Raw genomic sequence first — 20,329 nt, 5'->3', positions numbered from 1 at the left:
GGGTGAGGGGAACGCGGGCCTCGTCGCCGATTGGTTGGAGTTGGAACGCTTCTGTCCTTCCGTTGTTGATTTCCCGCCCACTTCCCCCTCCCCCCCTCCGCCTTCGGCGCATTCTTCTTTATCTAGGAGCTAGCGGAAGCAGTTTCAGACGGCGATTTACTTCCGGAAGCTCATTGGAGGTACTGATCCACGTGGGCCCGAGCTGAGAGACGTTCTCCCTGGGCCTCCCCCATCCCGGCCTCGCCTCCCCATCCCGGCCTCGCCTCCCCTCCCCGACCGGCCGGACTCCGGCGCCCGGCGCAGGTAAATGAGGCTGCGTGCTGCGGAAGGAGGACCGACTCCAGGCTCCGCTCGCAGCCTTTAACGTGTGTAATGCCTAGTTTTTCTTCTCCGGGCCTCATCTTCCTCATTTGCAAAAGGAGTTGAACTAGATGGGGAGTTCTTAACCCGGGGTCGGCCTGTGGATTTAGGGTTTTTCTTTTAATAAGTTTTGATAACTGGGTTTTTTTTTTTGTCATCCTGTGTGGTTATTTTATGCATTTAAAGCCATTACCTGGAGGAAGGGTCCATAGGCTTTACCAGCATGCTTAGGGTGCCCAAGATGTAAAAAAAGTTTAGATTGGATGGTTTTTTCTAAGTGTCTGAAAGCACTAACGTTTTCTATTTCTGTGATCAAATTGACAATTTGCCTAGGGTCCCCGAGGGAGAGGGTTGGCTGCTGTTCTCTGGAGGTCTGAGTTAGGTCTGACTTGATCCTGACTCTATGGAGACTTTCCCTAATCCAGACATAATGATAATAGGCCACATTATCTGAGCCTATGTAAATTTTAAAGCAGCTAGATGGCTCAGTAAAAAACACTGGGCCTGGAGTCAGGAAGACCAAAATTCAAATCTGGCCTCTGACACTTAACCTGCTGTATGACTTCGGGCAAGTCACTTAACCTCTAATTGCCTGACAGAAGGATCCACTGGAGACGGAAATAGCAAACCACTCAAGTATCTTTGCCAAGAAAACCCTACGGGAGTAGGTCCATAGGATCATGAAAAGTCACATGTGACTGAACAACAAATCTTAAAGCACAACCACTCTAGGAGGAAGGTAGTGCAAGCCTTACTATCCCCTTTTTACTGGTGAGGAAACTAAGAAAGTAAATAAGCTAGCACAGTGTCCAGAGGTTAGTTCTTTCTTTAGACCTGGAACTCCATCTACCCTAGATAGGCATATAACTAGCAAGTGTTTGACTCTCCTTTCTAAGAGATATGTGTCCAGTTGAGAAGTCAGCAGAGAGCCCTCCAGTAGACATGTGTGAACTGATCACATTAGTGAACCTCTCTGTCTCCATTCCCTGGGAGATCCTTTTATTTGGTCTGTAACTGTTACAAAGTGATCCTTTGAGTTCTGTTGTTAATGTGGTTGTAGCATTGAGGGCTTCTTGGAAATGGGTATTTGTGAGGGGCCCAGGGGCTCAAGTAGTAGCAGTTTATCAAAGATCGGTGGCCTTCTGTTTTCCATTTAAAGACAATGATTTTCAAAACATTGGGTTGTTCAAGGTCTAGGATCCAGAGTTTCTGAGTCTTGGCTGTTCTTTCCTTGGCCCAGTGGTGCTTAGAAGGCTCATTATGTTTCATTATCATTTACTACACTTTTTCTTTAGGAGGTTGATATGGCAGCACAGGAGGACAGCTTCCCTCGAGGGGGTTCGAAAAAGAAGGTGCATCCAGAAAAGGCTCCCCAGCAGCCAGTTGAACATGATAACTTATTTGATGTAAGTTGGGTGCAAGTGTGGCCAGAAATAGGCAATGGCAATTTGGTTCTAGAGCTCTTAAGAAGACTGAACTTTAGAATGGATCACTTTCTAAAATGTGTGTGTTTGTGTGTGTCTGTAATGTGTGTATATGTGTATGTGTGTGTGTGTATGTGTATATGCCAGATTCCTTTAACAAGAGCACCTAGTACCATGTTACTCAGACTTGTGACTCACAATTTATCTCATACCTTAGTTTTCGGATATTTGTGATTCTAGTTGTAAGACAATCTGGTGTTCGGATATTTGTGATTCTAGTTGTAAGACAATCTGGTGTTCTTTTGGTGAAGGGATAAAGTGAAGTGAGACTTCCAGCTGTTTTTGAGATGGGTTCAGGGAAAACTAGAGGAAGGTCATAGGAACATAAAAACATAGATGTAAAGCTGGTGTTAAATAGTCCAACATGTGTCTGCTCGGCATCGTTGCCTAAGATGCAGTTCTGATTTTGTCATTCCCCTACCTGTTAACTGTAGAATCAAGTAGAAGATAGAGATACTCTCTGCTTTTAAAGCCCTTCACAACCCTGACCTTAACCTCCCTTTCACTGTTATGATACATTGCTCTCTTTCTCTTAATCAGCCGGCCAGTTAAACAGGCCATCTTGTTATTCTTCACACAGGGCACTCTATCTCCTGTCTCCTTACCTTTACATTGGCTCTAGAATCCACACTCTCCTAACCTCCAACTCATAGAATCCTTTCTTTCCTTTAAAATTCTGCCCAAGTGTCACCATTTACATGAAGATGTTTTTGAGCACTCTCACTCCCCAATATCTTTTTTTTCCCTTTTGGTATCTGTTTTGTATGTATTTATTTGTACACATAAACTTTATATCACCATGCCTCGCAAAGCACCTGATACGTAGTAGTAGGAACTTAAATATTTTTGATTGATTGGTAGCATAACTCTTAGACTCCAGTCATTCATTCCACAGACTTTAACTGAATGCCTATTGCATCAAGGCCTTGTGCTTGATAAGAGCTGGGAAGACAAATTTAACATGGTCCTGCCATTAAGTATCATAGTCCAATAGGAAATAAAACACATACACAAATTAGCTGTGATATGAGGCAGAATATCAAAGTACCATAAGGGGATGGTACACGGGAGGCAGTGCTTTAAAGTTCAGAAGAAAGAGCAGCCCTTCCGACAGAAGGGCCAGGGAAGCTCTTGGAAGAGGTAGCATTTGAGGCGGGTCTCCAGGCAGAGATGGAAAAAAGGACATAACAGCATTGTTAAAGAGAGAGGTGCTTGGACGTCTAGCTTAGAGTACATAAAGGGGCTGGGAGATAGTAGGAAGGAAGATAGGTTGGAACCGGATTACAGAGGAGGGCTAAGGAGTTTTAACTTAATTTTGGAGGGAGTAGAAACCCCTGAAGGTCTTTGAGCAGGGTAAGAATGTGATGAGGGCCAGGCTTCAAAGACATTAGAAAAGATGACTTGATGTGTGGAGGAGGAGAGGATATGTAGGTCTCTGTCATAGTCAGGGAGAATGAAGCACTTGGTCAGACTGAAGTATGAAGAACCTGGGCTTATGATTCAAGAATTGGGGTGGCAAAATGAGCTGCCATCAGAGGGAAAAGTTGGGGATTACATTATGTTCTCTTTCCCTGACTTCTCTGGGTCTTCATGGGGATTTCTTCTAGGTTCCTACTGAGGAAGGATCCCGAAAAAGAAAAAGGAGCCAAGAACAAGCTGCTAAAAATAAAAGGCCAAAATCAGAAAAGAAAGAGCCCAGCAAACCTGAAGCAGAGCAGTATGGGATCCTCAGCATTGAGGTTTGTTTGCCACTGACCAGAGGCCGGCTTCCTCCGACTTCTTTGTTAGGTCCCTGTTCCCTGCCAATGGTCCCAGTTGATCTTCAGCCATCCTGCCCAGAATTCAATAGCATTACCAAGTAAGGTTTGTGAAGCAAATGGAGAAATCCTTGACCTGTCTCAAGCACTAAAATGCCAAGGTTTTTGTTGGTGGTGGTGGAGTCATAGCATGTCAGAGAAGGAAAGGACTTTAGAGGTCATCTAGTCCAATTACCTTGTTTTACCAATGGAGAAACTGAGGTCCAGAGGGAGAGAGTCACTTACCCAAGGTCACAGCTAGTTAGTGATAAAGCTGGCAGTAAATATAGAGTCCCCAGACCCAGTGTTGTATCTCCCTTGCCCCCCACCTCCAAGAAGATGATTCATTTTCTGTTTTTCCAGACTCTAAGTGAAGGGATGCGGCTCCTGGGCTGTGTGAAAGAGGTAAATAATCTGGAGCTTGTGGTCAGTCTGCCTAATGGCCTCTGGGGATACGTGCAAGCGACCAATATCTGTGATGCCTATACCAAGAAACTGAATGAACAGGTGGATCAGGAGGAGCCCCTGGAGGTAAGAGGACACCAGCTCTGGAACTGTTGTGGAGTAGGGGGTGGGAAAGGAACAGCATTTCTTCTCTCTAGGCCTGAGTAGATTGGGAGCTTATTATAGAGCCCCTGGATGTCTGACTGCTCTCTAAATGATAATTTGAAAGTCTTCAATTAAGGAAGAGAATTCAGGGCATAGGAATAATAATAATATTATTATTATAATTACAATAATAATGATAATCCCTTAGATCTGCTTCCACTCCTCTTCAGAACTCACAGTTGGTTACTTCATTGACCAGAGTTCTAAAGTCTTTCACTCTGGTTTTCTTTTATGTTATCATGATCATTATGTAAATTAATTTTGGGGTTCTGCGTATTTCTTTCTGTATCAGTTCATAGAAATCAACTAGCTAGTCAGCAGGCATTTATGAAGTGTTTTCTTCCTACCGTGCACCCTGCTAATCTCTGGGGATATGGAGAAGGGCAGAAGCATAATCCCTTCCCATTTTCCCACAGCCCCTTCAGTATTTGCTAATGTGATGGATATGAGGTGAAACTTTGGATTTAATTTGAATTAATTAAATTAAACCTTGGTTTAATTTGCATTTCTCTTTATTATTAGTTATGTGGAAAGCTCTTTCACATATTGGTAGATAGTTTGCCATTCTTCATTTGAAACTTAGCTGTTGAATAATCACTTTGCATTGCCATCTTGGTGCAGCCTGGTTTTGGGGCCAGCTAGCATAACTCATCTGTGACATCTCTGTTTGCTCATTCATTGATGCTGTTGGGGAATATGGTACTGATGTTTCTCTGGCAGATCTCAGCCTCTCAGTCCTCAGTCACTTTTCTTGCAAGATGGATAGCAAGTGGTTTTCATATTGACTTCCCCCTCCAACTTAGAGGCCGTTTTGAACACATTAGAGAAAGGAGGACCCAGGGTTTCCTGACTTGGTTCAGGAGAACGTACGTTTTAGCTGGGCACTCTTGTCTTCATTGTACAGGACCTGGCTCCCTTGTCCAAGTTATTCCAGCTAGGGATGCTGGTACGCTGTGTTGTCAGCAGCCTCAATTCTGCCTCAAAGAAGAGCATCAGACTGTCCCTGAACCCCAAAGATGTCAACGGAGTGCTCAGCCCCGGGTCCCTGAAGCCTGGCATGGTATGTGGTTTGGGGCTAGAAGTGACAGGCCCCTTCCCTGTGCCCCGTATGAGTGTGGCTAGAGTAGAGGCAGAGAGGCTGGCCTGGGGGGAAGATGCACGTGTGAGAAAGGTGGCTGCCGGGCTTGTCCACACATGTGCTTCCCTTCTCCCACAGGTGCTCACAGGCACGGTGCACAGCGTGGAAGACCATGGTTATCTGGTGGACATTGGTGTGGGAGGGACCAAAGCCTTCCTGCCTTGGCAGAAAGATCAGGAGTACATCAAACAGAAGAACAGAGGTGAGGAGGGAGATGGGAGAGTCCGTGTGCATTATGTGCAGCAGGTGTGAATTTAGATCCATTTTTAAAGATCATTTCTTTAAAAGGGGCTTCTTAGGACCCCGTTGTAGTAATTTGGTAAAAGGCCACTTGACTGCTGCTGTTAGCTTGTCTCACAGGCTGTCAAGCAAGTCAGTGGGGCTGAGTGGAGACTGCTTGTTTTACTGAATGGATAGAAAGAAAGGGGTTGGCAGGGCCTTAGCCAGGTCAGCTGGAATGTGGATTCTGATTCGTCTTTTGTCTTTCTGAATGCATCCATTCATCAGCCATTTATTAAGTACTTACTGTAGGTAAAGCACTGTCCTGGGGGCTGAACTTTCCCTTACATGTCCAAACCATCCTGGAGGCTGGAGGATGAAGGGAATGTTAAAGGTTAAAGACTCGTGCTCTTGGAGCTTTCAGTCTAGTGAGGGAAGGTATGCAGTTCTACACAATAGCCATGGGACAGAATGGAATATGATAGGAGCCTGAGGGGAAGGATTTGGTGCCATGTGGGGCTGGGAAAAAGGAAGCTCATTTGTGACTAGGAGAATTGGGAAAAAGTTTGGAGAATGCAAAGGCTCATAGGTGGAGACGGGGAATGGTATGAACAGTTGTGGTATTCCTACTGAGATATCTTCTTTTAGAGTTGTTGGCTCACCTGGCCTCTGGTGAGGAAACTTGGTTGGGCCTTTCACCTCATTCTCATGAAACAGTTTTTATTCTAAACTCGACCCTAGGGAATTATAGGGTATGAATGAAATCCATTGTGAATGTGGGATTTTTAAAGGCAGCCACTGCCCAGCACTATGTCCCATACTTAGAATGCCCTTAATAAGTGCTGCTTAATTGATTGATTGGAAATATACTTGCTCCTAGGAGGTAGACCTGGGATGGTAACTGGGCCCTGGAAAATGGATTTTTCTGGCAGAGGAACAGCTCCTTCAGGGGCTAACTTGGGCCCAAGTGAACAGGCCCTGTCATAGGGAAGATTCTGCTCTTTAAAGACTATTCTTCACTTTTCAGGTACTAAACTGCACGTGGGCCAGTATCTGAACTGCCTCATTGAAGAAGTGAAAGGCAATGGGGGGAGTGTCCATCTGTCCACTATACAGTCAGAGGTTACTGTGGCCATTGCTACCGAGGAGCAAAACTGGACACTGGATAACCTATTACCAGGGCTGGTGGTAAAAGCTCAGGTGCAGAAGGTAAGCCATGGGACACCAACATGGTATAGCTCAGTTGATCAGGCTACTGGTGCTGGACAGTTCCTTTCAGTTCCCTTGAGCACTGCTGTTCCTAACACTTTCTGTGGTTCTATAGCAAAGTTTCTCCCCCCTCCCCCCTCCCAAAGCTGGGGGCTCCCTTAAAGTGGGACTGAGTCTTCCTCATATGAACAAGAGCCTCCTACAGCATCTTCCACGTTGGGTCCTGGTAATGGGTGGAGCTTACAGTCCAAAGAAAGGACCAGTGTTTGGGTGTTAGACTCGAATTGTTACCCTTGAGGAGTGAAAGTACAGCCTAGGAGGGGCAAGTCATTTAACCTGTGGGTCTCAGTTTCCCTATCTGTGAAGTGAGAGAATTGGACTTGATAACTTCTTAGGGAATTTCTAGCTTTGAGGACACAAAACTCTTAAGTAGGAGAGAAACCTATTATCATGGTGGCAGAATGTGAGCCCTCAGATCTTAGAACAGGAGTTCTTAACCTGTACTCTGTGAATTTGGTGATGGTGTTTTTTATTCATTTAAAAACCTTCTAAGAAGAGGCTTCACTGGACTATGCAAAGGGTCAATGACAAAAAAGTTTAAAAACTCCTTTTTAGAGAAGAGATTGGCCTCCTCTAGAAGAAATTCTTCTCCTACTCCCAGTCAATAGCTTTTATTTATTCTTTTTAAAAAGAAAATCAAAATCATTTCCCTGTGTTTCCCACCCCCACTGAATTCTTCTTTGTGACAAAGTAAAATTTGAGTAAAATCCGAACAGCACAGTAAATCTGAAACTATATGCATTGTTATGCACCTGTAGTCTCCTGCCTGTACTGAAAGAGGAGAGAGGTGTGTTTTTTCCACTTTTCTGTAGGACCAGTATGAATACAATGACCATATATTCATCTGAGTTGGGTGGTATTCCAGGGTCATTCCTGTTTAGGTTATTGGAACCTTTGTGCGTGTTTTCTTGTTTTTATTGCCTTTGGACAGTTTCCCTTCTATATCAGTTTCACATAAATCTTCCCATATTGCTTTGGATTTCTTATATTCATTATAAACTATACTACTATTCTTTTAAATTTCTATAGTATTTCACCCACTCCCAAATTGATGAACACCTTTATTTTTTTTTAATAGTTTTTTTGCTACCACAAAGAGTATTGCTATGGATTTTTTTCACATATGAGAACTTTTTGTAATTGACTGCCTTTATGTCCAGGTGTGGAATGCTTGGGTCAGAGAGTATGAACTCGTTAGAGTCTTTTCTTGTATAAATTCAGATTGTCTTCTGGAATGGTTGGACTACTTGTGCTGACCAAATATGGGTGTGCCATTGTTCCTGCAACATTGACTCTTACTGTCTTTTATCACTTTGGCTGGTTTATAAGGTGAAATCTAGGAGATGTCTTTTTAAACTTGCTGTTCTTCTCTTTCCAGGTGACCCCTCATGGTCTCACCCTGAGCTTCCTCTCCTCCTACACTGGACTGGTTGACTTTATGCACTTGGATTCTAAAAAGACAGGATGTTACTTCCAAACCCAAATGGTAAGAATTGCCAGACACTGTCACCAGCTGCCTCCTGCCTTCTTTATTCCTGTGGTAGGGCCATTCCATAAATACCAGGAGCTTTCAAGGCCAGAGGTTCCTGACACTACGTCAACTCCTCAGGAGTAATGGACTTAGTAGAGAAAGGTAGAAAATCTAGGATTTTGAGGACTTGATCTTATGCCTTTCTGTGTGATCTGTTATTATTCTTTCCTTGTCTTCATCCTGGTGAATTTAAAAAAGGAAAAACCATTAGAAAATTAATAATAGTCTTTGTATTACATTTTACATATATCGTGTCATTTGTTCCTTACAATAAAAATGTGAGGTAGGTGCCATTATTATCCTCATTAAGGAAACTGAGACTGGGTGAGGATAAGTGCCTTGTAGAGGGTCACACAGCTGGTTTGTTACTGAGGTATGATTTGAACTCAGGTCCTGGGATCTTTCCATTATGCTACTTACCTGCTTCAATTTTCTTTGCATTCCTTTTATCATGGAGTGATTTATTTGTTTGGATGCAAAATTTTGGGGTTTGAATTATGTGTTAGCTTTTAAACGTTTTTGCAGGAAGCTATACTTTCTGAATTTTTTCCTTTTCTTTTTCTTTTGTTTTGGTAAGGCAGTGGGGTTAAGTGACTTGCCTAGGGTCACACAGCTAGTAAGTGTCAAGTGTCTAAGGTCAAATTTGAACTCAGGTTCTCTTGACTCCAGGACCAGTGCTCTATTCACTGCGCCACCTCACTGTCCCTGAAATTTTTCCCATTATGGCAGTTGTAGTCAGGGCCGAATCTATTATTTGAATGTAACATTGTCACCATTATAGTAATAGCTCACATTTATGATCTGTTTTCCAGTTTACAGAGTGTACAAGAAGGAGCCCTAGTTAATTTAATGAATTCATTGTTCTTCCCAGTTATGGGCCTTGAGTTCTGAATATGCTACCTCTGTTACTGTCTAAGGCTTCAGCAGAGATTAACCAGTGTCCAGAACACCAACACCATCCTTTTTTGTATGTAGAGAATCACTAGTGTGACTGTGGTATTCCTGAGCTGTAGGTAGCCAGTCACCATCAGAAAGGCCTGATTAAGCTTCTCAGTGCACTGGAACAGCAGTGTGGTCAGTTGTGATCCTGAGGTCTTGGAGCCCATGTGGTAATACAGCACTGAGGTGGATGGGCAGATCAGGGCCATGCAGGCAGAGTAAATGCCCTATGGCATTGCGTGGGTGGTTGATAAGTTTCTATTACACATAGGGATGTCAAGTCCTTGGGTCTCTGGAAGGTCTGGTCTGGGTGGCTTGATTTGCCGTGCTTCCATTCTGATTTAATGCACCTTTTTCCTTGATCCTCCTCACAGGTGAGGGCCTGTATCCTCTCAGTTCATCCACGTACCAAGTCTGTCCGACTAACATTGCACTCTTCCTTCCTGCAAGCTGGCCGCCCCATCAGTCGTCTGTGCCACCATCTCATTGGAGCTGTTTTGAATGATGTGCCTGTCCAGGGCTTCTTTGCAAAGGCTGGTGCCACCTTCAGGCTGAAGGATGGATCTCTGGCCTATGCCAGGGTGAGGAGGGTGGGCATGGGCCCATTGTCACTGGAAGGGTGGGCAGGACAGCTGGGCTCTTGGCTGCTTCCTTTCATACCTGTGTGGAATTGTCCTGCTCTACTTCAGGAAATCTTAGAGGATGTTGGTTGGGTGGTCCTTGAAGCTACTACATTTCTAGAGTAGTATTAGTTTGCCTTGATCGATTGAATGGATTTACTTGGGTTTCCACATGCATGTACTTTTCTTTAAAATTGATACCTGTTTACTATGTATTGATATAGCCTGTCATCTAGGAAGCTGCCTGCTCTTGTTGTTTTTGTTTTTTGTTTTGTTTTTGTCTGGGCGATGGGGTTAAGAGACTTGCCCAGGGTCACACAGCTAGTAAGTGTTTTGTGTCTGAAGCCAGATTTGAACTCAGGTCCTCCTGACTCCAGGGCTGGTGCTCTATCCACTATGCCACCTAGCTGCCCTCTAGCTGCCTGCTCTTCAGAAGAGCTCTAGGGTCCTAGAAGGGTTTTAAAAGTTTCCTACCCCAATGCCTTCCTGACGCATGAAGCTGCTTTCTAAAAACCCCATCTAGCCACTACTTGAATAACTATTTGTGGTGGAGAATTCACTACTTAATGAAGTAGTCTGTTCTAATGCTTTTAGGAAGTTACTCATTGCACGTGGTTCTGTGTGAGCCAGCATTTTCGACCTTGTGACCTCTGGCCACTGGTAAAAGGTACTGAGTCCTTGCCTTTCATCTTTTTTTTTTTAAGAGAGCACTTCTCTGGCAAGTGTGTACTCTCAGACATAGGAGTATTAGAGGCCATATAAGGTAGCCCATTGCCCCAATCTTTTGTGATTTGGTTATCCTGATGGTAAAGTATAGAAAGAACAAAGAGACACACAGGATGGGTATGGGAGGTTTCTTTTTCGTGAGAAATCCTTTTTTGTTGGATGACTGGGTATGCTTTAATCCTCTTATAAAAAGTGAAACTGTCCAGTGTCATACACAGTGACTCGTTTCTTGATCTGGAGGAGAATATGTCCTGTTCACTACCTTCTCTTTCTGCTTTAGGAATGTTCCCAAGTGTTCTATTGTTTTCTGCCTATGCATGTGTTTATTAAAGTCATTCTATTCCAATTTGCATTCTCTCTTGGCTCAGTTAATATCTGTTACATGGGCACATGCTAGGAATTCCTTCTCAGAAGCGTGATGCTGGGCTGGCATCTTGTAAGGCTACCCATCACTGCTAATCATCATCTATTTGTCAGTGTTGAGGCCCAGCCAGCCTAGTCCAGTCACCCCAGCATCCCTTCCTCACAGTCTGCTGTCACCCTAGTGCCCTTTAATTGTGGGGGAGGCATGCAGATAGACTGTGAAAAGCTCATTTGATGGTTTCCTGTGAGTGTCCCAAGTCTCTGCAGAGCTCCCTGAAATTCATCTCCTGTGTTTCTGGATCGACTGGGTGTCTCGCAATCTCCTCTAACAACTGTACTTTATATGTAGATCATGCACCTCTCCCAGACCGAGAAGTCCTTTAAGCCAGAGAAGTTCAAGCCTGGAAATATGCACAAATGTCGGGTTATTGATTTCAGCCCAATGGATGATCTGGCATTGTTGTCTCTGAAAACGTAAGTGAGTGCGGGTGTGTGTGTGTGTGTGTGTGTGTGTGTGTGTGTGTGTGTGTGTGTGTGTGTGTGTGTGTGAGAGAGAGAGAGAGAGAGAGAGTGTGTGCAAGAGCATGTGTGTGCACAGGAATACAACTTGTACCATAGCAAAAGACCATTGTGAACGTCAGTTTCCATACAAACCATATGATGTGGGTTTTCTTTCTTGTCAGTATGGGAACTATTGTTCATTGGCCACATGAACCTCTGCCACTGGTGATTCCGTTTTTTTTCCTTTGTGTTCCAGGAGCATCATCGAAGCTCCGTTCCTGAGATATCATGACCTCCAGCCAGGGCAGATAGTCAAGGTGAGGTCCTCCACTGAGTTAATCTAGCCAGCAGAAGCAGCCCCCACACTTAGGCATTCAGCCCAACTCCTCCGTGGTCACTCTCCTCAGAGATGCCAGCTACCAGTGTCATGGTTGACTTTCATCACCCCACTTGTGGCTAAGTCAGAGGGGACTGTGTCCTAAAAAACTCAATCAAATATCAGTATTAGACTGGGTCACAGCATCTTCGTGGTTCAGTTTGTTAACAGTTTGTTGAAAGAGATGGGGTGGAAGTGTCAGCTACAAGGTTGTATTCATACTTGTGGGCAGCTCACATTGACCCATTGGGTTTTTCTTTACTCTGGAAGGAGACATATGGTCCTCGTCTCTGTGGGAGCTGTCAGTCTGCAAGTTGCAGGAAGCACACGCGTGCCAAGTAGAGTGCTATATGAGATATAAAGCAACTGCAGATGAGGAAGTTATCTGCTGTGTGTATGCCAAGTACCACTTAAAGCTCTCTGTCACAGATGGCCTCTGTGGCAGTGGGAAAAGGGAAGACCTATTTGGAGTCCTTGTGGTGACTATTTCTGTTCTTCCCTCCAGGGCACAGTGTTTGCACTAAGATCCTGTGGGATGGTTGTGAAAGTGACTGAACAAATCAAAGGCCTTGTGCCTACCTTGCACTTGGCTGATGTCCAGATCCGGCAGCCTCAGAAGAAATACCGTGTCAAAGATGAGGTCAAGTGCCGGGTAAGACTTGCTGAGCCAGGGTGGCTTTCTGTTGCAGGGCCCGGGAAACCAGTGGGCAGATACAGCCTTGCATCGAGAATTTTAGCCCTCTGCCAGATGTTAGACACTTATATACAAAAATAACTATAACACAAGGCAGAATAAATATGTTCAGCAGCAACTGTTGGTGGAGGGCTGGTCTGGGATGGCTCCCTGGAAGAGGTGAGTTTTGAGTAGAAGCTGGTACAGCATAGATTTTCATCCAACAAGTAGTTGGGCTGAGAATCTCTCCATTGGGAGAGTGTGAATAGGCTTTAGGGGAATAACTGGGGTCAGGAGAGATGGGGCCAGTTCTCTGTGGTCTTCATCATGTTGTCATGGCCCTCCTTTTGCTGATGGCCGACCACCCTGTCCTCCCAGGTTCTGACGTGTGACCCCGAGAACAAGAAGCTGTTAATGACCTTGAAAAAGACCCTGGTGGAATCGAGCCTCCCAGCTCTCACAAGCTACAAGGAAGCCAAGCCTGAGCTACAGACACATGGTTTCATCAGCAGCATCAAGGACTTTGGTTGTATTGTTAAGTTCTACAATGACGTGAGGGGACTGGTGCTGCGGAAGGATCTGGGTACCCAGCCCATCGCAGCCCCAGAGGAAGTCTTCTATGTGGGACAGGTGAGCTCCCTGCAGAGGTGGTGACGTCCTGAGGAAGCCCCTGGTCTGAAGGACAGGGAGATGTGGCTGCCCTATGGACCAAAGCTATCAGAGTGCTCTCTGGAGCGCTAGCCCTTCCTGGTCTGGAGGTCACTGAGTAGGGATTAGAAGAGGTGAGAGGGTTCAGGAGGAGTTGAGCTTTGAAGGAGGGGCAGCAGTCTAGAAGCAGTGAGAAGAGTGCCCTTTCTTCATGGCCCACTGTGTTAGGGAGCACGTGAGAAGGAGTGCTCTACTGGAGAGTGTGGACAGGGATGCAGGGTCTTCAGGAGGCCACTAGGTGGCACAGTGGATAGAATGCTGGGCCTGGAATCACGAGGACCTGAGTTTAAATCCAGCGTTGATTGTGTGACCCTGGGCAAGTCACTTAATAACTATCTGCCTCAGTTTATTCAGCTGTAAAATAGGCTAATAATGGCACCTACCTTCTAGAGGTTGCTGTGGGGATCAAATCCTCGTAAAGCACTAAATACAGTGCCACACAGATATTAGGTGTTTAGTAAATGCCTGACTTCAGAATAAAGGGGGAAACCAGATTTCAGGATGTAGAATAAGGCACATGTTTTTTGAAACAGCCAGTTTATTTTGTTTGACTTTGTTTTCTTTTTTTCTTCTATTGCACGTATGCTAATGCCCATTCTTTTGGTGTGCATGTTCAGAATAATTTGATTTTTCTTTGAAAAAGAGAGTTTCCTTTGAGTATAAGAAGATGGGAAGAATAATAGTGCTAGGATAAAGGAAAATTTACTAATAATAGAGCAGGAGTTCCCGAGGGCATAATAGAAAGGGAAGAGGAGGACAGGGTCCTAGGAATGGGGATGGCTGAGGAGGATGGTGATGAAGGGGTAGGGAGCAGTAGCAGGGAAAAAGGATATTTGCCTCGGTGGATAGCAGTTGTGAATTTTAGGGATTAGAGGAGGAAGAGGTTGAATTTGTTAACCATGGGACTGGGGAAGTACTGAGTGAAGAGAGCACCCATCTGTCCAGGTCCTGTGATAGTGGAGATTGTAATCCGGCAATTTTTTCACCAAAAATAAGAAATTACAAAGTTGAGCCAGCAGGGCGATCCAGCTGGGCATCTGAATTGGTAACTGCCTAGTGCTTGGGTCCATGGGGTCCTGATAAGCTTAGCACTAGTTCCTTTATCCTGTCCGAAGATGGCAGGGAATGATATACATACCCAGGCAATGCCCTCCATGTGAAGGATTCCCATTTGGGCATATTGTTTGCAGCCCTCTTCCCAGACAAGCTTCTAATAGTGAGTGGTCAGTAGATGGCTTGCAGAGATTGAGATATTATTGCTTTTCTTGTGATTTGGCGAAGCTAGGGCAGAGTAGATATTTTTCATACATGCAGCAGTAGGTTGTGGGGGAAAATCCAGCCACTGAGGGACCTGAGCTCTAGAGGAGATTGGCCCTCTTGGGTCCAGGAAAGGGCAAGAGAATAATGGGTGTTCAGTCAGGTGTCTGAGAGTGATGGGAACATACCAGCCATGAGGTCCTGCCGTTGATGTAGATAGTTCTGTGACCCAGGCCAGAAGAGGCACTATCTTTATATTCGATTGGAAGGGCTGGAGCTGGAGTCCCGTGACTCTGGGTCTAGTAACAGAGGTTCTAGGGAAGAAATAGAAGCTGAGGCAGGAGCCACCTCCTACCCTCCTGGTCACTGGGTGGTAGTTGAAGGCCAAGGCTTTGCTGTGGTGACACTTGGCACAAGAAGGAATGAGTGTAGTCTGCCCAGGTTCTATCCCGACAGCCCGTGGAGCTCATCATTATCAGGATGATTGCTGTGACACAGATGAGAGCAGGTTAGGTCAGGTTAATTTGTTCCCTTTCCTGTTTGACTGTCTTGTGACAGTTCAGTCTGGGTCATTTGTCTCTTCCTTCCTTCCTTCCTGATCTCCATCTGATCTGGGATCCAGATGGTTCTCAGAGAGGATTATTGGAAACTAAGCCTGCATGGTCTTCCTTTGTGGGGTAGTGGAAGGAGCCTGCCCTCTCTTGTGGGCCCATGCTCTTGGAATGGGTTAGCCAACATTTGCTGGTCTCTTCCCAGGTCGTGAAGGTCACAGTGCTGAAAAGTGAGCCAGAGCAGGAGAGGATGCTCTTGTCCTTCAGGCTATCCACTGACAAAGAGACGGAAGGCCCAGCCCAGAGTCAGAAGAAAGCTACAGTCAAGATTGGGCAGGTACTTGGATTTTTGAGCTCATCTTCTTTGTTTGCTGTGACCAAGAAAACTGAGGTATAGAGATGGGAAAGGACTTGCCCAAGGTGACCCACCTACTTAGTGCTAAAACTAGGTCCAAATTGACATTTTCTGATTTCCAGTCCAGGGTTTTTATATCAGAGGCGTTGTCAAGTTGACCAAGTCTATCCTTCTGTTTCTCCAAGAAACCTACTGGACAAGACGTTACTATATTCTGGCCTGTTTTTTCCTAGCATTGTATGATATACAAGGCAAGGTTAAAAACACTTAATGTTTAACCTGGAGAAGAGAAATTACTGGACAGAATTACTGTTTTGGAATTTCTTTTCTTTCTTGGGGAAGACTACTTCTCTTGGCACTAGAGACATCAACTAGGAACATTGGGTGGGAATGTCAGGGAGTCAGACTTTTGGCCTCAGTTAGAAGCAGTGACTTCTTAATGGGCCATCAGAGATGTTCAGATGAAGCCACATGCAAAGACCACGGGGCTGATAGTCATCAGATTTGTGTTCTGACTAGCCGTGGGTCATTGGGCCAATCACTTAACCCTTACAGAATAAGGGGATTGGACTCTTTAGATGATTTCAGAGATCTCTTTCATCTTTTAAGTTTTGTGATTCTTTGATTCAAAGGCTGGAAGGATATGTTTTGTGTGATGTGAAGAGAATTCATGCATTGGGAAGTGGTTTGAAGTCAGTGTTTTTTTTTTTAAATTTCATAATATTTTATTTTTTTCAATTACACATAGACAGTTTTCAACATTCATTTTTTGAGAGATTTTGAGTTCTAAATTTTTCTTCCTCCCTCTCCAGACAGCAAGCAATCTGATATGGGTTATACGTGTGCAATCATGTAAAACATTTTGGACTAATTTTCTAAAACCCCTTCCAGCACTGAGATTTGGTGAACGTTTTCTCCTTTTCTCCCCGTTAACTGGCTCTGAGACCGTTTTGGCTTATACAGCCTGTAGTTTCACCAGAGACTTCATAGAATAGGGTAGGAAGAATTGGGTTGGACAGGTAAAGAGAGTTTGATTCTTTCTGGTTGGTACCCATTGGGGGTTCTGGATGGTGGGGATTTTTTTTCTTCCCAAATTCATTATTTTTTATGTTCTCTTCTTTGAATTCCAAATTCTCTTCTTCCCTTCCACACCCCTTGAGAAGGCAAGCAATATGATATCAGTTATACATGTAAAATCATGCAAAACATTTCCATATTGGGCATATTTTTTATCAAGTAAGGAAATTGTACTTCACTTTACACCCAGAGTTCAATGTGTTTCTCTCTCTGGAGGTGGATAGCAACTTTTTCATTATGAATCCACTGGAATTGATTTGGATCATTGTGTTGATCATAGTAGCCAAGTCTTTCATGGTTGATCATTGTTACAACATTGCTGTTACTGTGCACAGTGATCTCTCAGTTCTGCTCACTTTGCTTTGCATTAATTCATAAATATCTTGTCATGTTTTTCTAAGATCATCGAACTTAACAGTTCTTATAGCACAGTAGTATTCCATCACAATTATATGCCACAACTTGTTCAGCAATTCCCCAATTGAGGAAATTCCTCAGTTTCCAATTTGTTATAGCCCTTTGGGTCTACTTCCCTATGGTTCCTGTATGGTGATTTTTGATTTTATGAATTACCTCAACTCAGGGCCATGGTCAGTCTTTGCTCAAGAGAAGTGATTTTTTTTTCTCTTCCACTCTTAGTTAGTAGATGTGAAGGTGAAGAAGAAGACTGAGAAGGGATTGGAGGTGTCCATCCTACCCGACAATATCCATGCCTTGCTTCCCACAACACATCTGTCAGACAATGTCAGCAACAGTCAGTTGCTCTGCTCCTGGCTCCAGGAAGGTGACATCCTTCACAAGGTCTTGTGTTTGAGCCACAGTGACGGTCACATTGTATCCTTTCCTGTTGTCTATGTAGGGTGAGGGCCCTGGGCCTCATAGGTAGGGAAACCATTGCTCACACCCAAGTTATGGGCTTCATTTGGGTCAGCCATGATTGTGAACTCTGGGTTCATGTGCGTATTATGGCTCTGGGTCTGATGGGAGAGGCCAGATGAGTGTTTTAGGCAGAGACTGGTATGCTGAACTAAATGAGTTGAAGGCACTGAATGGGAGAGTAATGGGAAGAGTTTGAGTGTCTTTGGGACATATGTGAGAGCTGGGGTGTGTATGTGTGGGGATGTGCATGCTAGTGTGATATGAGACATTAAGTTGGACATTTCCCATAGCAACTCTGCCCTTTTTCTCTAGGAATCCAGTTCTGCCTTGATTTTGGAGCTGCTTTTCAATATAAATGGTTCTTCAGTGAGTCCTAGGTTCCAGAAAATTTCCCTGGCTTTGGTCCCAATTTGGGTCATTGGGAAATCTGTCCTTTCCCTTCTTAAGAATATGCAATCTGATTTTCAGAATAAAGCAAACAAACTGAGGAATAAGGCAGTGGTAGTGGAAAAGAATTTGGGGCAGAAGTGGGCAGTCTGCAGCCTTGAGGTCACATGTGGCCCTTTAGGTCCTCAAGTGTGGCCCTTTGACTGAATCGAAACTTCACAGAACAAATCCCCTTACTAAAAGGATTTGTTCTTTAAAACTTGGACTCAGTCAAAAGGCTGTATGTGGTGAGGGGGCTGCAGGTTCCCCACCCCTGATTGGGGGAACAGTAGGATGGAGTGGATTAGGCTGAGAGCAGCAGGAGTAAGAGATCTTCTTGTGGCTATTCCAGCAGCCATTTTACAGAGGTGTTCGGTTCGTATTGGTTCCCTCATGTGCCAGTGATTTGGGTTCTGATGGGGAGGCAGAAGACATAGAAGATTTGGCTTCCTTTTGCCCTTCCTGGTATGTTCCTTGATGTGGGGGTCCTAGGTCCTGTGCAGGAAACCTGCCCTAATCTCTGCTGTGGAGAGTGGCCAAGATCCCAAGGTCTTTTCTGAATTCCAGCCTGGGATGCTGCTTACTGGTTTTGTGAAAAGTATCAAGGCCTATGGCGTCTTTGTCCAGTTCCCATCGGGCCTCAGTGGATTGGCGCCTAAGTCAGTAAGTCTGCTGCTACTCCCTGGGATTCTTTACAAGTAAGAAGACCCTTGAAGAATGATATACCAGGTCAGGCAGGAAGAGGAGAAATGGCCCCATGGGGGACCGAACTTCCCTAAGGTGAAAGTGGCTTTGTTTGACATTTCCAGGAAGTTCAGTTGTGAGGGGCCAGCTGTGTTATGTCACAATATTATGACAACATTGTGTCAATTGCTGCCTGCCTCGTGGGATTGTCATAGAGAAAACATGTCCGATGTGACGATAGCTCAATGTGAGCTATTCTAGAGGAGAAAGAGGATGTAGTGCATATACATCACTGAATATGGGATCACAAAGGACCCGTGTTCAGATTCTGCCTCTGACACTTACTGGCTGTGTGACTTTGGGCACATTAATTACTTAAACACTCTGAGCTCAAGTAACTTTCTAGGGTTGGTTATAGACGAGTAGTCTATAGACCTTGGCAGGAGGCTCTTACATCAGTGATATCACAGTCCTTGACATGAAGAATAGCCTTCCCTAAAAAAGGTCAGCAGTCAGGACCAGGCTTCCTAGCATTTGGGAAGTCATGAAGTGTCAAGTTGCTCATGTAGCTTGAAGTTATTACATCCTTTCCTTTCTCCTTTGTCATCTTTGTTTTAAACAAACAGACAATACAGTGAGCGCCCTTCTTCCTCTGTTCTAATGGAAGAGTCAAGTGACGCAGTTGGCCCTGACAAAGTCGTTTCTCTTTGATCTTTGGGTGCATTATGTGAATCTCTGGGGGCTGTGCCACAAAGGAGATCTGCCTTTCTCATGTGTGGTATTAAGATCTGTTTGCATTCCTGAAGACTGAGCAGTTGGAGGCCAGACCAAGATGGCATGCCTGATGATAGAGGGACATCCCTGTGGGTAGTAGAGAGGGAGTGGATAGTGCACGTATAGGTAATGGGGAGAGAACTGCGGTGGGCTGTAGAGGTAGAGCCTGTTTTACCCTTACTACCAGCACCTTGATAGGAGTTTAATAGGGCTAATCTTCAGTTCTCATGCTGTTAAGAAGAGGATGTTAAACAGCATTTAGTAATTTTAAAAATTTTATTGATAGTCTTTTTAAAAAAATTTACTGACACTTCTCATTGACTCTTTCCCCATTCACTCCCTTTTACTCCCCTAGTGCACCCCCCATAATAATAAGTCAGTAAACCTAGTCAAGCAAAAAATCAGTACATTGGCCATATTTGGATGCATACGCCCCATTCTGAACCCTCCACTGCTACTTGGAGGCAGGAGACGTGCCTCATTAGTCCTTCTAAAGTCATGGTTGTTCCTGCGTTGATCAGAGTTGTGAAGTTAAGTAACATTTAGAGATGAAGAAGACCATCCAGCCTCCGCCTCCGAGTCCTGTTCAGTCCCTGGGGTGGTGCTAGCAGAGACTTTAATGCTCTCTCTCTCCAGGCCTTGAGTGACAAGTTTGTGACCACAATCAGTGACCACTTCGTTGAGGGGCAGACGGTGGTTGCAAAGGTGACCAATGTATACGAGGAGAAGGAGCGGATGTTGCTCTCCCTGCGCCTGTCGGATGTCAGCCAGGAGAACACGGCTGATGGCTCCCTCACCCTCCTTAGCCAGTGCTTGGAGGAGCTTCAAGGTGTTCGAAGCCTCATGAGCAGCCGAGGTATGGGCAAGCACACCCCAGTGGATGCTGGGGAGGGGCCTCTTCATCCACATTAATTCTCTCTAATAAAGCTTGGGCCCTCCATGTTCCATGGACATCTGGTGGGAGATGGGATGAGGGGATGGCAAGAAGGTAGTTTCCAAGCCCTAAGGGAAAGA

The 20,329-nt window shown here is 44.8% G+C and overlaps 1 protein-coding gene across 3 annotated transcripts in view; it reads left to right on the top strand.

The window, feature by feature from the left end:
* The first annotated feature begins 139 nt into the window (after positions 1–139).
* PDCD11 (programmed cell death 11) overlaps positions 140–20,329 on the top strand; it is a 41,781-nt gene continuing 21,591 nt past the window's right edge. The window contains exons 1-17 of one of the 3 annotated variants that reach the window (XM_078151079.1): positions 140–365; positions 1,656–1,766; positions 3,452–3,583; positions 4,004–4,171; positions 5,154–5,309; positions 5,466–5,589; positions 6,634–6,815; positions 8,254–8,361; positions 9,720–9,926; positions 11,404–11,528; positions 11,812–11,872; positions 12,437–12,583; positions 12,983–13,234; positions 15,326–15,457; positions 17,192–17,386; positions 18,350–18,520; positions 19,952–20,171. In XM_078151079.1, the coding sequence (XP_078007205.1) occupies positions 1,665–1,766; positions 3,452–3,583; positions 4,004–4,171; positions 5,154–5,309; positions 5,466–5,589; positions 6,634–6,815; positions 8,254–8,361; positions 9,720–9,926; positions 11,404–11,528; positions 11,812–11,872; positions 12,437–12,583; positions 12,983–13,234; positions 15,326–15,457; positions 17,192–17,386; positions 18,350–18,520; positions 19,952–20,171 (2,482 nt within the window). In that variant the 5' untranslated portion in view covers positions 140–365; positions 1,656–1,664. The remainder of the gene's footprint in view (positions 366–1,655; positions 1,767–3,451; positions 3,584–4,003; positions 4,172–5,153; positions 5,310–5,465; positions 5,590–6,633; positions 6,816–8,253; positions 8,362–9,719; positions 9,927–11,403; positions 11,529–11,811; positions 11,873–12,436; positions 12,584–12,982; positions 13,235–15,325; positions 15,458–17,191; positions 17,387–18,349; positions 18,521–19,951; positions 20,172–20,329) is intronic. The other 2 variants (XM_020967767.2, XM_078151080.1) reach the window with 2 other exon arrangements.

This window comes from Phascolarctos cinereus, unplaced genomic scaffold, assembly GCF_003287225.1.
Source record: "Phascolarctos cinereus isolate Bilbo 61053 unplaced genomic scaffold, phaCin_HiC Scaffold_3;HRSCAF=262, whole genome shotgun sequence".
NCBI lineage: Eukaryota > Metazoa > Chordata > Mammalia > Diprotodontia > Phascolarctidae > Phascolarctos > Phascolarctos cinereus.
Note: the sequence above shows the minus strand (reverse complement) of the source record. Positions and strands in the feature narration are given on the sequence as shown.